The sequence below is a fragment of the Lagenorhynchus albirostris genome, chromosome 19 (genome assembly GCF_949774975.1).
Source record: "Lagenorhynchus albirostris chromosome 19, mLagAlb1.1, whole genome shotgun sequence".
In the NCBI taxonomy this organism is placed as follows: Eukaryota; Metazoa; Chordata; class Mammalia; order Artiodactyla; family Delphinidae; genus Lagenorhynchus; species Lagenorhynchus albirostris.
Window position 1 is genome coordinate 55,910,822 of NC_083113.1, and position 17,438 is coordinate 55,928,259.

Consider the following 17,438-nt stretch of genomic DNA (forward strand, 5'->3'; position numbering starts at 1 on the left):
CCTGATCTTAAACTTAACTGTGTTGTTCTACTCAGGGTTCTATTAACAGCCCTTTAGGTCACTATGCCATTGAATACAAAGCCCAACTGTTAGGAACAGAGGTAGGCTGATGAATTGCAAACATCCTTGTCACGTGATAGTGAAGTCGGAAGCGGGGGAAGAGAGACAGCTGCCAGCTCCTGAAAAACCTAGAAACTGCAGGGGGCCTGGGGCATGACAGGAGGTGGCCTGGAAATTGACCAAGGAAGGCTGAGAGCCCCAGAACCCTGGTCTACCGGTTTTCCACCACTCCAGGTTCTAATAACTTCCTAAACTAACCCTTCACGTATATAATAAAGCATTCACAATTCCATGGGAAGGTAAATCTTTATTAACACTGAGTGCTATTTTAAAGAGTAACAGCCTGAGCCAATACTGAGACAGAGACACAGAGAGACTAGTTCCCGAGGGCAAACAATGTCAACACTGAGGACACCACTTAACCCTCTGGTTCCCAAATGTGCCAAGATTTTAAGTAACTGAGGTTAAAACAAAACAGACTCCTCCAAAGAGCTGTCTCTACTCACTGACTCCCTTTTTCTTCCCACTCTTTCTTGAACCCACTACTTTTCATCCCCACCACGACTTTCATCCCCACCACTCGATGAAAATGGATCATGACAAAAGCACCAGTGACCTCCACATTGCCAATGTCAGTGAGCAAAATCAGCCTTCATCTTATTCAACCTATCAGGAGAATGAGAGCAAGAAATCAACTCTGGAGTTTCACAAGATTTATGAGACACGTGGTTACACGCGCAATTTTCTTACTGAGTTACCAGCTTTTAATGAGTTACTATCACAGGTGTTTAGAGATTAATTTTTTGTAACTTTTAAATAACTGTTCCTACGGGAAAAAAATGTGTCTCTCTTTCCAAACAACCAATTTACAAACATATGGAGCAAAACCTCTTCCAAAGGAAGCAGAAGCAACTGCTTTTATTGTTGTTTTCAGGCCACAGACTCTTTCAAAGGTTCTTATTTCCCACATTCTTAATAAGAAACCCCATCTACAGTGGTCCGATTATGACTCTCAAATGAGCTCTGGGAAAGGTAAAACCTAAGGAACAGTCTTGGTTTTGATCTTTCATGAACTTTGCACCAATCAGCATATTTACATATGTCCTGCCAAGGAGAGAATTTTAAAACATCACTGACATGGTTTACTTAGTCTCATCATATAACAATGATCCGACACCTAATCTATAAATATAAGACACTGCTGTACCACATAACACCTTAGATATAAATATGGTATTTTTACATCAAGTCGCTGCTTCTTATTATATGTCTATTAAAGTTCAAGTCACTGTGGCATGAAGTCAAATTTTCGCTAGTCTTAATGACCATAAATGGTCGGGTAGGGAAATGCCAAATATGACAAAATAAAGGTTTCCAAGCCAACTTGGAAGCAAAACAGTTCTACGTAGTAGTATTGTAGAAAGGTCAGTTCTACGTAGTATCACTAGTGTGTAAATTTTCACACCTGAAGTTCCTCCTCTTATGTGATGAAGGCCTGTTCTGTAAGCTGAAGAGCTCTGAACTTAACTTCTGATCTTGAGTCCAAGTCAGATCTGGAAATACTAAGGCAATGTCACTGGCAAAATTGTGGGCGTAACATAAAAGCATGCTTTAGGCCTACTCGTAATGGAATATTATCTCAGGAGAAAGCAATTTCATAAAAGTCCTGATTTCAATTTACCGGTTTCTGCATCAATGTTGCAATATTAAACTGTGAATTTCAAATTTGCACATACGGTCATATTCGTATAGTGATTTACAACTGTCAAAGCACTACGTATGTGATTCTCAAAAATGTTTGGCTTTACAGGACCTGAACCAAAAAGACTTCACAGTAGGTTTCAGTGCAAACCCGTATTGTGGTGGGTTGTGCATAATTATCTTCATACCAATAGAAGTATTCACTGTAACGCATAAATCCATTACACGAACCAAGAAGGAGCTTCTAACTTATTTCAACAGACACAACATGTCATATCACACACACATAATCTGTCCATATTTTAACTACTATTCTATAAATCTTTGATGTTTACACCAATAATGCCACTGGAATGGACTAATATCACATAGCGAAGTGTTTGACAAGGTAAAACAAGCTCTAAAGGGCTAAATTTGTTATAAAGTGGGTCATAGGCTGAGAAGTCATTACTCATCCACAGTAATTATAAATCAGAGGATGACTGAGGGTCAATTACTACATGTCCAAATCTAGGAATGAATTGACTCCTTAGTAGATTTAAAAAAACAGAATGTCATAAGTAATATTATACTTGGCAAATCTATAGCACAAAATTGGGTAGCCTTGTTTAGTATGAAAAGGAAAAATCTAGAATTTTAATACCCTTAAGATTCCACATTAAGCCATCTTGACGAGAAATCTTTCTTAAAGTAACTTACCCATACATAAAGTTGCCTAGATGCACACAACATACACACGTATATGGTTCTCTAACGAAGCATCAGCTGAAGAGCAGCATTTCATACACAGAGAGCCGAACAACTAGAGTTACACAATATAATACAGAGTTCCACTAATTATACCAGCAATCTGACCTAGAAAATAACACTTTTAAATAGTTTTTCCTGATGAACATTTGAAAACCAATACTATAATTCATCTACTGAAATAATTTCCCTTAAGAAACAACACGCAAAACTGTAAGAGCTGACAAGTCACATCATATTTCAATATCAGACTGCGAGTAGCTCTTAGAACAACATAAATCACACAGCTTTCGAACAGCTTAAAAAAAAAAAAAGCATCAAAATTTAGGTTGCCTCATGGTTCCTGTGTGGTGGTCGTTGTTTACTCTGTGCCTTCCAAGCGGCCCTTGAGGCTTTTCCACAGCATTCTTAAAAGTGTTATTACGTTTATTTTGCAAACGATGAGTCAACAGTATGCTAAATGATCGGTAGAAAGAAAATGCAGAAGATAAATTACATGTGTTCTTCCAAATGTAGAATGCTGCAGGTTCCCCGAGTTGGCGACACTTCCCAACCATCAGCCAGCTTCACGCTTTGCAGGATAAGGCCTCCTTACGTAGGGAACGATTGAGAATATTTGCTCCCCACACCCAGAGCCATTCAGGCATATACTGTGCAAAAAGAAACTAAAAATGAAAGAGAAAAAGACTGTAAGGTTAGAACCCAAAGTCATCGACAACAGAACGCACAGATCAGCAATCGTTTAAACCAACAAACATCGCCAATCCCATTAAATACAAAAAAGGGAAAAACCTTAGGTGCTACTGCACTGAGCACCTACTTTTGTATAAGACCCTATGCTAGACTCTCTGGGGAACAGAAATGTGATCACCGCCCACCCGCCCCCTTTCTCTAATGAGGCGGGACAGACCTACATGCAGTGATACGATTTCATCTTTACTTAACGTGACATGAATAGTATGGAATGTGGATAAGAATTACAAATCAGCCCAGGAATAAAAGGCAGGTGGAAGAGAAAACTGCATACGTGCTTAGTACTGTGTGAGAAAACTGGGGACTGAGGGGCAGAGTGGTGCTAAGTTAAACAAACGCACTGAGTCAAAAACACCAGGACCCTGAGAGGGTGTCTTGAGGTGCGACGTGGAAGCCTCGGGGATACAGGGAGGATGTCCGCTGATGCTGCTCTGCTCCACGGGGTCTCCAGGGCCACATCCCCCCAGGGGACATTCGGCAAGGTCCAGAAACAGTATTAGCTGCCACAAGTGGGGTGGTGGTGCTACCGGCATCTCGTGGGCAGAGGTCCAGGACGCTGTGAGCATCGTACAGCGCACAGGAAGGTCCCACAACAAGGAACGAACCAACCTCTACGCCACTAGTGCTCAGGTGGAGAAGCCCTGCGCAACACTGACGGATCTGTCCGAGACTGAGCAAAAGTTTAACACCTTGTGTGTGAAGGAGGGGAGATGGACGGGCCCCTGGCAGGTGCTGATGTTCTAGCCTTGACCAGAGGTGTAGTAATACAGGTCACTCCACATTCTCCTTAAGAAATAGACCCAGGTCACTCTGCTATTCCAGGAACCACAGTGAACAAGGAGGGGGTCCCAGCATGATGAACTGTGGGGTGAGGGTCCCAGAGGTGCAGCTGTTCCCAGCAGGTTCCACAGAAGCTTCAGCTTAGCCACCTTGGAGACAGGGGTCCCGTGTTTGGCCTGGAGCCGTAAGTAACTACCTGTGAAAATGACCAAGGTCTCTTTGGACCTCTTTAAAGAGTCAGGATTTCATGGGAAAAAAAAACCAAATACTCCTCCTTGGGGCCACTGTCCTAAAGCAAAAGGCTCTAAAATCCAAGGAGATGAAAGAAGGCAATATATGGTCCCTTAGGAGGACTCTGTAAGGAGGGTCACATTGAAACATGGGGGCGCCTGACACAGGCTAGGTAATCGGATCCCCCTCCAAAGGGCATTTTATTTTCAGTATTTATTGAGTGGAGATTGAAGCAGCATCTAGAAATCTGTTTGTTTTAAATCTCCTCTCATGACCACTTGTCCACTATAGGGGGGACCAGCATCAAGATGGATTCTGCCCGTTTCCTAAGGACGGGCAGGCGGAGACTCATTGGCTTGTCCCAGGGAGGTTTCAGCACACTGGGCAGTGGGAGGGAAAGAGCTAATGGAAGAGGAGAGAATTTCATCCTCTGGGTACTGACGGATCAGCTCCGGAGGCTGACTCATCGGCCTGTTGAGATAACAGCAGTAACAGGAAAGGGATGCCAAGTCTCCAGGCACCGGGAACTGCGGAAAAGCCGGGGTGGGGGGGTCGGGTTCTGCAAGGCTCTGGGCGCCTTCGGGGATCTTGACCCGTGTGTCCAGGCCTGCTCCTGACCAATGTGATACAGAGTAGCCCCCCCGGGGACCCAGCTCAGTAGGACTTGGGAACAACGAGCTGAGGGGAGGACGTCCACAGCGAGGGTACACATCCAGCTTATCGGAAAAGTGCACAGCGCTGAAAACACAAATGCCATGCGCTCCCCAGAGACTGAGACAGGCGGGACTTAAAAAGGTAAGAAACAAACGGGAATGGAGAAGATGGAAAGGAACTCAAAGAAAGTGAGCTGGATCCTTAAACCGGAGCGCTCTAAGGTTTGAGAATCAGAATTCACAATCCTCATCTTTCAGCATCATGCTTCAATCAGATTCCCAAGTGTCATTTTAAAAAGGTTTAGGATGCATTAACCTAATTACGAGAGCTGAGCGCACACTGTTACCTGGATGGAATGGGACCAGTATCCTGTGGTCCTTTTTGAAATGCCAAGGGTAGAAACAGCGTGATGTGCGTACACTTGTGGCGAAGGCACCAACCACGGGCACTTGTGCAGAAAGCTGCCAGGGGTGGACACGTTGGTAGCTACGTAGAACGGGATTAGACTCTGTACGAAAATTCCTTTGGAAGCATATTCATACTGCAATGCTCTGCTGAAGTGGTCTAAGTAAGCCTGTTGAAACAGGAGGGGAAAAGACCTAATTTTTCAGGAACTCGGAAGAAATTCAGGAGAAAAAAAAAGACTTAATGGTCATTTCAGGGAAAAAAATACAGCACAAGCAAACACGAGCTGCTGACAAAGAGCTCAACAAACTGGACCAAACCATCGTGATAAACACTGTCCTGCATGGTGATTTCACTTTCCAACTGGGGACGCGTTACCTTAGACGCGGAAAACGCCGCCAGCTGGGGGGTTGGCTTGCAGCAGGAGCCAGAGGAGATGGTGACGATGGCCCCTTTCTTCCTCTCCACCATCCCGGGTAACACTATGTGCACCATCAGACTGGCGGCGGCAACGTTCACGTTGACGATGTCCCAGAGCGTGTCCTCCGAGACCTGTGTGAAGTACTGCGGGTAGGGGTAGAACACGCCCACGTTGTTCACCAGGATGCCAACGTCTCTGTCTTTCAGGGCTTCCCGAATCAGGCCGTAGATCTCGCGGCCATTGCTGAAGTCTGCGACAATGACATCAGTCTCCACTTTGTAGGCGTCAGCTATGTCTTTAGCGACCGTCTGCAGCTTCTCTTGGTTCCGGCTGATCAGGACGATGTTGAGCCCACGGCTGGCCAACTCCTCTGCGTAGGCCCTTCCGATCCCATCTGTTGCGCCTACAGTACAAGCGGGGACAAGAGAGCAAACTCGTTTCTCAGTGTGACCTTTAAAATGGACTTTAAATACACTGTATCCGGGTTTAATCAGAGAAGGATTCACACTAGAAATAAACCGAGTTCTGTAAGTGATCAGTCAAGCACAAGGTCAAATCCATGACACAAGCTAGTCAAATACTCGCCCAGACACTCTGACAGGCAGAGGAAGAGCTGTTTTACATTCACCAAGTTGACTGTGAGACACAGTGGGAAACTGTTTTCAAACTCTCATCTGGCTTGAATGAGTGCCAGGGGGTACTTTCCTGGGAAACAATGGTAAATTAAGATGAAATTTAAAATAAGGGAAGTGTTTCTGAAAGTGGTACCAGTTTGTAAGGACACTTGGAAAACAGAGAGCAAAAAGGAAAAGCAAAGGCTAGGAAGGTGGGGCTGGAGCTGGACTGGGAACAGGAGGGGCAGAATGAGAAGCACAGAAATCACAGGGAAATTCTTCCAGGACGAGGGTGGTAAGAAATGCGCCCATAATCGTAACAGAGTAGTTTTATTTTTTTATCCCATGAAAACATTACATCAAATTCAGTAACTCCAGGAATGATGCATCCAACCTAAAACACAGATTAAACAGGAAAGATGATTTCATTTTTAGATTAGGCAAGAACTGAAAACTCATCTCTTACCACTCACGACTGCCCATCTTCCATACTGCTTGATCAGGTCTGCTCTGCTCACCAGGCGCGGGATGAAATGCAGCCTGATGAGGCTGTAGAAGTCACAGACGACGGTGATGCTTTTTCTGGCCGTGTACCAGGCTCCAACCAAGGCGAGGGCTTCCATGTAGCAGTTGCAGGACCTGGCGATTTCCCTGTACAAGAGGTAGAAGCTGTCGACGGCAGCCATGACAGCCTGCAAGGGAGGGCAGTGAGAGAGAGGTGGCCTTTGCTTAGTAAGTTAAAGGAACACGCACAGTGCGCAGGAAGAAAGGAATCCGAGGACATCAGAGCTTAACAATTTTGCATTCAATAACAGTAACCGTTCAGATGCACATAGCCCATGGATCCAGACAATTTATGATCTCATTATTTAACATCTGTAGCTTATAAAGTTCTTTCCTTCCAAGAAGATTAGTCAACATAGTTATCAAGAGTTACCAAATCCCTACTAAAATCCAGGCACTGCGGCGCTAAATGTTGTGGCTACGGAGATAAACACAACATGCCCTATGTCAGAAAAAGCTCCTGGTCCAGCACAGCGACAGACACAGAGCTTTTAATTCACGTAACAGCTGAGAGGTATGTTTCTTTCTTTTACTGAATTTGTATGTATTCAAAACCGGCAAGCGCAGAGGGCCTACTATCCCTGGAGAGACAGAGTAGAAGAAACAGAGGCAATATTAAGACAGGGCCTTGGCCTCAAAGACCTTACAACCCATTTGTGACAAAACTAAGCTCTAATAAACTTTAACATCAAATAAACATACATTAGATTATGTATAAATAATATTCACAAATGTATATTTAAAATGAGATACTCCCCAAACTTGAAGGAATGGTTTTCTCAAACGACAGTGCATAAGCACGCTCCACTGTGCTGATGTCACTGCCACACCATTACCCTTCCCTGGCCCCTTAACGTTTGGGGAAAGAAAAGCCCAATTCAATTCTTGTAAGTATTCACACAGCAAGCATCGCGACGCACCTATTATGTGCCATGTACCGTGACAGACACTAAGGACTCAAAGATGAAGTAAATAACTACCTAGAAGAAGAGACGAACATTTAACAAAACAACTTTAAATGCCGTACGAACTGGTGTATGTACGCCTGTGCTCAGAAAGGCAGAGAAAGGCCGGGCACGACCAAGGCTGATGAACTTCATCCTGGACTAGACCCAGGGAGCCACTGAGGCCTGAGCCAACTGTGTGCTATCAAGTGAGGGTCAAACATCAAAAAGATCAGAACAGACCACAATTAAATTTCAGGGAGCTCTGATATGCACAAACACAAGGATACAGCATTTACTGTATATTAATAAAAGAAAATAGATTTAAGCCAAACAAACATTTATATAAAACTTCTGGAAGTGGCCCCTTTCATAAAAACTGCATTAGAATAGGAAAAAAATAAATCCTGAAACTAAGAAAAATCCCTGACAATAGCAGCAGAAGTTGGCATAAGCTTAAGGAAGAATAAGTGAATTCCTTCCCACTCGACCGCAATGCAATTTGAGCTCAACCAAGGTTTGCAGAGTGGAGAAAACAAATTAACCTCTGGAATGGAACACAATGTAAGAATGATATCACACTGTGGTAACAGGCACATAAAATAACGAAAAAACTACTGAATATAAATATGTATATATCGATATCTATCTGTGTGTTGAGTGTGCACCTGAGTGTGCAGTCCAAATTACAAACCAACAAAACACACAAAAGAAATATGACAGAAAACTGAAAGAAACAGGCAGCAGGATTCCTAAATGCCTCACAATGAGGATATAACCCCTCAAACATTAAAATTTCCACTCCTACCGTAACTCTAAGTGGGTGTGGCATTAAGTAAGTTAAAGAAACGTCCTTCTCAAATAGCAATACAGGAAATGACTGAAGGGGCCACCTTATTTCCAGTAAGTAAAGTGCTGTACACTTTGGGGCTCTGTTCAGAGAAACTTACCTCCTACGACAAGGATGCCAAGATTGGTCAAGAAAAGAAAACATTATAAACTTTATTAAGCACACAAACCAATTACTTAATAAGATAAAAACAATTACATGCTCCTCTGGGGTAATGCTTCTTCATGGACCACACTGGCTGAGATTCCCTAAAACATGAACTGTCAAGATCAATGCAGTCTGGGCTGAAGATGCTTTCTTTTTCTGGTCCGTCCGCCCCACTAAGGCCGTACGCTCCGGGCACTGCTCCAAATCCTCTGAAAGACGCTCACAGTCACGGTCATCCACCTTAAACGTGTTCACGCCTTTTCTGCTGTGCATGAGCGCCTCTCAAAGCTTCCGGATGCTAGCGATGAGGTAGTGACGTGTCACCCCCTCCAAGGGTCCCCGCTGCTGCACCATCTCAACACACAGCCCCCTCCTGAGGAGGCAGGCGCCGGCTGGAGAGGCCCCTGCCGGGCACTGAGCACACTCACACTGGCTGCCGTCCCCGAATGGCGCTAATTCGATTCCCAGAGAAACAGCCAAAACATTAGCTTCTTACCAGGAAGAACTTTATAAAAACTGAGAATCCAAACCCAACCACCCTAAGTTAGGAGTTCCTGAGATAACTTTTTAAAGTGGACACGTGCCTTTTGTCATAATTAATCAAATACTAGGCCATGAAGAAAGCAAATGTGAAACATAATACTTGTATGCACCAGTACTTTTCAAACAAAATGTGATAAAATTCGAAATAACAAAACTATGACCAAGAAACTAGATACTTGGAACATTAAATCTATTCTTCAAAGTAACAGGTGGGCATACAACTAAAATGTTAAAACAGTGTTTTCAATGAAAAATTGAAAACCACATATCAAGGACTAATGGATCGTAGCCAAAGAAATACTTGTGAGAAAATGAATTGCAGGAGTGTCTGTAATAGGGTTCCAGCTAAAAAGGTCAGGTATGCCTCAGAGAATGACTCACCCCAAGGGGAAGCTGTGTAAAGGGAACTTCGACCCTCTCAAACACCATTTTTTTCAAGAATTGAACATCTCAGAAGGAAAAACTTCAGCAAAAGAAGCCTGACTGCGACCGAGTTCCCCGATTTTTCTGCTCAAGTCATTAAGTACCCGTGGTTTCCTCTTACCTCCTCTGCCAGCCCTGGGCCTTCAGGAATACACTGCTCTGTCTTCTCTTCAGGACAAGCTGTGAACAGAAACCAACAGGAAACAAATGCCTCTCCTTCACAGCTCAGCTGGGATAAGTTTATATAAAACTACGACCAAAGCGTTTTAAAAGTTAAGGAAACGGAACAACTCTCATGCCGTGATTCCCTGCACAGGCAGCGACGCATCCCCTGGTCTGGGAAAAAGGCAGGCGCCGCCAGTGCCCGTCTGGTGGAAGGCTGGGCGGGGAGGCATCCCGGCTCCTGCACCTTGTTCCTTAAGGAACATTTCGTCACACAGGACAAAATCTGTCCGGACCGCTTGGAGGGAGACCCAGGACGGCGAGCAGACACCCTGCCCCCGACCTGTCCCGGGCATCTGCTGGGCTTCCCCGGGCCTCATCCTCCTCTCTGCAAACACTGTGCTCGCTCCAGCCACAGAGCACTAGACCCTCCGCTCGGCCGCAGCACCTGTTCCACACTCCCGGCAGATCCCGGCTGCCCACCTGAGCACGTGGGTCCTGGGCTGGCGGCAACGGCAGGGAGGAATGGCCCCTTCCAGCCTGCCTGGGGCCGGGAGCTTACGGATAAGGAGACGGAAGGAAACGCCAGTGCCACCTCTCCCTTCTCCCTCCGCCCTAGACACCGCCTGGTGCCTGTTTCGGTTTTGAAACCCCCCACCCAAGGCTGCGTTCCCTGGGGGGCCGCATCTCCCCACACACCCCTCCAGCACCTCACACAACCCCTGGCGCGGACGGACAGGAGGGCCCAGACCAGCTGCTGCATGAAATCGCACCACCCAGCCTAGCTCAGCTCAGTCCCGTCCCGCGGGGAGGGGACCACCAACACCTGCGATCCTTTACAAAGAGAAACCCCTCGTGGGCAAGGCCCCCAGGGCCGTCCTGCGCAGGCCCAGCAGGAGCTGTACAGGCATCGGAGGGGAGCAGAGACCAGTGGTGCCAGGGCCTCCAACCCCGCTTCTCAACTCCACCCACTGGATACCCTGCACCACCAGTCAGGGGGGACCGTCACGGTATTTTAAATTGCAATTCCGTCACAGACAGCTACCTTGCACGTTGATTATCATTGCTGGATTTTTTTTTTTAATCGCGGATCATCAGAGGGCTGACGGCATTCTAGGTCTGAGATGCATCTCATCGTTCCCCAGAGGCAGCTCAACGTGGACAGACCTGACTCACGCCAACCAAACTCACAAAAGACTGATAAATTCAAAAGCCAATTTAGTTATGAATAATAAACGATGCAGCCGAGAAGCCTAAACACGCACGGTCACTAGGCTGTAGGAAAGTCTACAAACTACTAGAACAGCAATGAAGAAAGCAGTAAGTGTCAGACGCCGAGGACCCGTGCTGGGTCTCTCAACAGAGCGATTCCCCGGGGAGGAGGGCAGGGGCGAGACGTGCCCAGGAACAGCCCAGCCTGCCGGGAAATGGTGACAACAGCAACGAGCTCACAGCACGGGATGCGCACCCAGGGGTGGAAACAGGGCCGGGAGGGGAGCCCAGGCTGTGCGATGCCTTTATGCCACACAGAAACGTTGGGCCAAAGGCAGGAGCTCATCAAGTTTAGCGCAAAAGGCAGCTGGCGGCGGTGCAGGGGCAGTGGCCTTGCGGGCAGGAAGTCAGGCGGCCTGGGCCCTGGTCCATCCAGACGGGGACGAAGCAAAGCTAGACGGAGAGCACGCAGCTTTGTGACCGACTCCCTGCCGCTCCTCAGACACGCCAGACATTTTCACCCATTTGCTCACACCTCGATGGACCATAAATGGCAAAGGATTGGAAATTCTACATGCCCGACATCCTCTTAATCCTCTCCCCATCGGTAAGTAGCTGATGGAAAATAATGTCTTTCTAATGGAGGAAGAAATCAGGACTCCCCCCCAAAGCCATTCAGTTCTAGGAAAGCTCATGGAAGCAGTTTTAAAGGGGTTTACTACACATTTAGGTCGAGAAGCCTACCAAGGTACGCACAGATAGCAGGCTGCTTTTCACTTGCTTTGGGGCTTTGACTAGTTCATTGTTCTGTGGATAGGTACTAGTCTAAAACCTAGAGAAATCCATTACTTAGAAAGCAACACTGCAACACAGTAAAATCCTGGTCCCTGTACACCCTACCTGTACAAGTTATCATAAAGCTTTGTTTTCTTGCCTCTACGAAAACTAAGACATCAGTGAACAACAGAGGCAAACAGTCAGAACTGTCCCCGAAATAGGAAACGCAGTGCAATTCCCTACTGTCTTCTAGGCATTTTCTACTTCTCCAGGGCAATACTCATCAGGGCTAAAGGACCCTTAGGTAAGCTACGGAGTCTGAGTGATTATGACGTGTCAGGGTAGACGCATGCTCGGCAGAAATGGCACCACTGGCCAGTGACGCTGATACAGGGGAGGCTCTGCACGTGCCGGAGTAGGGGGCACATGGGGTCTCCGTACCTTCCTATCGATTTTATTATAAACCCAAAACTGCTCCAAAAGAGCCTAAAAAACCCCTTTGAGGTAACATCACAACTATGAAGGCATCATGGGAAAACTATGGTCGAGACTCCAGGAGCAAAGTCACGTCTTCAAAGCGCGGCTGCTGTGCCTGTAACATTATCCTGACCTACAGTTTAGCTGACTCGACATCACCGTGAAAAAGGCGATCAGACCTAATACAAAACCCTTCGGGAATCAAAGAGCTCTGGGAGCAGTGTCTTGGCTGAAACACAGGCATCCCCAGGCTATCCAAATGAATGCTACCTGGGGGTGATGCTACAAGAACATAAGACAGATTGTCCAAAATGTTTTCAAAGAAAATAAAGCAAGTATGATGGAAAAAAGACAATTAAAACACCACCAAACAAAAGGTAGTGGGGTGGGTAGATAATGGCCCTCCCATATGCCCACACCCTAATCCTCAAAACTCGTAAACATGTCACCTCGTGTAGCAAGGGGACTTTGAAGATTAAGGATCTTGAGATGGGGAGAAGATCTTGCATTATCCAGGTGGGTCCAACGTGATCACACGTGTCCTTATTAGATGGAGGCAGAAGGGTCAGAATCAGAGAAGGAGTTGTGACCAAGAAGCAGAGGTCAGAGAGCGCGAGGGAGATTTGAAGACCAGAGGCTGCTGGACTGAAGATGCAGAGAGGGGTCACAGGTCAAGGAAGGCAGGCACCTCCAGAATCTGACAAAGGCCAGGATACGGACTCTCCCCAGAGCCTCCCCGAGCGACACAACCGTGCTGACACCCTGGCTTTAGTCCAGTGGGACTGACTTGAGACTTCTGACCTCCAGAACTGTAAGAGAATAACTATGCCTTGTTTTAAGGCACTGAGCTTGTAGCACTTTGTTACAGCAGTCATAGGAAATTAAGATGGAGGGACGGACAGACTGCCAGTCTAGTTTTTAAGACAGTATAGAGACAAGTTGCAAATCCTGAAACATCCCTCAAACCAAAACCTTCCAGTGTATTCAGGAAGCAGAAAGTATCCTCAGAGGCTCCTCAGATCTTCGACTGGCTGAGGCCGTCCTCACCACCCCCGTCAACAGCCGGCACTTTCCAGTAAGGCTGCAGGGTTAGGACTTTAAACCTTTTTTTAATAGAAACCTCACTTCACTCAGACCCTTGCTCTCAGCACTCCCATCCTGTCTCTCCTCGCAAGCCCAGCTCAAGTCCCATCCCTTCTCCCCAGCTCAGTCCCAGGACCCGCAGACAAGCACCACGACACGCCAGCCCTGGGGATGGACCCATGGACGGGAGGCCCACGCCCCTCTTCCTTTCCCTTCCCAGGTCTCCACACCCACCAGCATGAGTTCCCCTCCGTCTCTCTCCCCCACGTGACACTTAAACAGAATGCGGAGCAATGCAATAACTGGACTCTATCTTGGTTCCTCAACTAGAACACAGGCCTCTCGAGGGCAGGAAATATATCTAAAACTAATTTTTCTGTAATTTAAGAAAACTGGAAAATGTACACAAAAGTTGTAAAACCTATTATGCACAGTTCAAAGAGTAATGAACAAAACACCCGCACAGACACCCTACTTCACAAATCAAAGCAGTCTTGGAAGCCCCAATGCTTCCTCCCTGGTCACATCCCCTTCTGCCACCTGGGGTCGGGGGGGGGGGGTAATCAATCTCCTAAATTCTGATGTAATATTCCCTTTTTTTTTTAATAGTTGTACTATTACTGCAGCGTGGATTCTGAAATATTCCGTTTTCCCTGGTTCTGACCTTTACATAAAGGAATCAAACCCCTTCGGTATGCTTTGGTGCCTTCTTTCACTCAGCGCTGTCTTTGAGACTCACCCACGCCTCCGTAGCTGTAGGCCATATACTCTCACTGCCACGCTACCTCACGGTACAGACACACAATGCATATAACCATTCTACTGCTGATGGGTTGTTCTCGTTGGTTTTCACTTTACAATTATGAACGGCACTGCCATGAACCTTCTCGTGCATGTCTCCTAGGCACGTGTACAAGAGTTCCTCAAAGGGATAGGCCTATGAGTCGAACTGCTGGGCCACAGGGCATCCAGGCATACAGCGAGATGTTGCCAAAGCGGCTGCACCGATTTACACGCCCACCAGCAGCAAGTGTGAGCGCATGCTGTCTCCTCTCGATGGCTGGCAACGTCCACCAGTTCACTTCCTGCCAAAGGCTGGCTGTGAAATGGGATCTCACCATGGTTTTCCTGGCATTTCCTGACTACTAATAAGGCTGACTGGCACTCCTTTGATGTTTATGTGCTGTTTGTGTTTTCTCATCTATGAAATGCCTGTTCCTAGCTTTTGACGTGTTGTCTTCTTTTTCTTTCAGAGTTATAAGAATTCTTTCCATATTGTAGATACTAGTTCTCTGTATGCTTTGTCTCTTTATAGTGACTTTGATGAACTGAATGTCTTAATATTAATGTAGTCAAATTTATCTATCTTTTCCCCGCATGGTTTGTGCTTGTCATGTTTTATTTCAGAAATCCCATCCTAGTCCCAAGTCATAAAGATATTTTCCCATATTATTTTCCAAAATTTTTTTTACAGTTTTGTTTTTCAGATTTAACTCTTTAATCCTCCCACAGCCTTGTGATGGTGTGAGGCTGGGATCACATCCATCTTTACTATTCCTCCTCAGCACCTGGCATGGTGCCAGGTATATGACATTTATTTAACAAACAGAAGCAAATAATGCTTTGTGTTCAAAGTTCAAACTTCCCTCTCGGGGAGAGAAAACTTGAGAAGCTTCTCAAACTTTGCATCAGCACTTTGACGAAGTTATTATTGGTGTATCATGACTTTCTGGAATTTTCTTACCTTCCTTTGCCAAGTTTCAGTATACCACTACCATGAATTGCATGGAAAGAGCAGAACACGGGAGTTCTCATCCAAGATCCGATAACCCTCAGGTTCAGGTCTCCCTTTGTGCAGTGGGAATTAAAATAATAATAGCATCTTCTCCTAGATATAGACCCAAGATAACCGAAGACTTAGGCTCACACAAAAACTTGTACAGCTGTGTTCATAGCAGCATTATTCACGAGCTAAAAAGTGGAAACAACCCAAATGTCCAACAACAGAGGAATGGATAAACAAAATGTGGTCTATCCACATAATGGAATACTATTCAGCAATAAAAAGAATGAAGTATGGATACATGCTATGCCATGGACAAACCTTGAGAACAGTATGCTGAGCAAAAGAAGCCAGACAAAAGGAGACACATCATGGGATTCTACGTATATGAAATGTCCAGAAAAGGCAAATCCAGAGACAGAAAGTAGATTAGGGCTGCCACAGGGGGAGTGGGAAATGGGGAGCGACTGCTAATGGGGTGGGATTTCTTTGGGGGATGATAAGAATGTTCTGGAATTAAATAGTGGTGAGGACCGTACACCATGAATATGCTGCTACGAGCAGTACATGTTTAAATGGCTAAAATGGTGAATTTTATGTTATGTGAATTTTATCTCAAAAAGAAAAAATCTGCTAAAAAAAAATACCAATTTGTTGAACTCTATGCCCCTGGAACATTACTGTAGTGATTATAACCACAGACTTTGAATATAGACATCCTGGATTCGAATCCACGCTCCCCATATAAGAGCTGTGTGTCTTGGGTGAAGGTGACATTACTTCACTTGAGCTTTCCTTACACCACCTGTAAACACGGGGCTAATAGTTCCCGCCTAAGATTATAATGAGAATTAAAGTAGATCATATGTAAAAAGCACTCAGAACAGAGCCCAGAACATAACTGCTCCATAAACCTTGGCTATTAGCCACTATAATTCAGTGTTCAACGTCAGCTCTTGTCTATTTGTAGTGCTCAGGGTTAAAACTGAGAGCTGGCTTTATGCAAAAGACTCCACTAAGTGCTTTATTCCCACCATCGTACTTGCCCTCTCATCAACCTTACGAGGCAGAGTTTTAATCGTTCCCAGTTTACAGACGGGGAAACTGAGGCTTGCCGAGGTAAAGAGAAGAATTGGGCTGTGGGAATTCAGATCAAGGTCTACCAAAGTCCTGAGCCCTGGCTGGCGACGCCCACTGTAAGACCCCCAGGCAGGCATCTTGCTAACATCACCGAGAGGGCCGCTGAGTTCGGCTTCAAGCGCCGGTCTGTGTCCGGGCTGCACGTTCATTGGGAACAGCGACAGCCTCACTGGTCTCCAGAACCCTTCCCCTCCAGCACCGGGCAGGGCCGAACAAATGACCGCCGCTGGGGAACTGGTGGGGCCCTTTCTCCAAGAGCTCCCTTATTCTGAATTACTTCTACTTCAGAACAAAGACGACGACAACGAATCCCACTCAGACCAAGTCCTTTGGAAACGACAATAAAGAAGCACAAAGGGGTGATCTTCAGAGCCTCGTGCGGAGCACCTGGGTCAGGTCTGGGAAAGAGTGGGACCCGCGCTCGGGGTGGCTGGGGCCCCAGGTCGGCCGGGTCCTGGGGGAGGGGCGGGCCCAGAAAAGGGAGTCCTGTGTGGGTGCAACGCCGGGATGGAGCTGTGGAAGGGGCGCTCTTGGGGGACACTCTGGAAGGAGGGAAGCTGGGGGCGGGGTCCGAGGGAAGGGAGGGACGAAAGGGTCCGGGAGGCCTGGGTGTCTCGGCGCTGAGGGCACTAGTCCAGGGGGGCGTGGTGGGGCGCAGAAGGAGGCGCCGGGCCGAAGTCCCAGTGGGCGCCGAGGGAAACCAGGAGGGTCTGGGGCCCAGGGCCTGGCGTGGGGGGCGCGGTACCTGCAGAGGCGACGCAGTCTCGAAGCCGGTCCCACCAAAGACGCTCGGCCACCACCCCGTCACCGCCGCCGCCGCAGCTACAACGGGCCGCGCCCCCACGTGACCCGCGCACGCGCTGTGGGCGGGGCCGTTGCGGGACCCGCCCCCCGGCGTCCCGAGTGCGCGTGCGCAGTGGTTGCCGTGGGGACCAGGGAAGCGTATGCCTGCCAACGACGCAGACGT

At 46.9% G+C, this 17,438-nt stretch overlaps 1 protein-coding gene across 4 annotated transcripts; it reads right to left on the reverse strand.

The window, feature by feature from the left end:
* Positions 1-353: 353 nt before the first annotated feature.
* Positions 354-17,310, reverse strand: HSDL1 (hydroxysteroid dehydrogenase like 1). Of its 4 annotated transcripts, none has more exons than XM_060129955.1 (6): positions 17,217-17,310; positions 9,959-10,017; positions 6,833-7,058; positions 5,710-6,155; positions 5,273-5,500; positions 354-2,964 (listed from the first exon to the last, which is right to left on the reverse strand). In XM_060129955.1, the coding sequence occupies exons 3-6, from the start codon at positions 7,050-7,052 to the stop codon at positions 2,935-2,937; spliced, it is 924 nt and encodes a 307-aa protein (XP_059985938.1). In that variant the 5' UTR covers positions 7,053-7,058; positions 9,959-10,017; positions 17,217-17,310; the 3' UTR covers positions 354-2,934. The 4 variants fall into 4 exon arrangements, with proteins under 4 accessions (XP_059985938.1, XP_059985935.1, XP_059985936.1 ...); XM_060129952.1 differs by having other exon boundaries at positions 354-3,173; XM_060129953.1 differs by lacking the exon at positions 9,959-10,017 and having other exon boundaries at positions 354-3,173; positions 17,217-17,271.
* Positions 17,311-17,438: the final 128 nt, after the last annotated feature.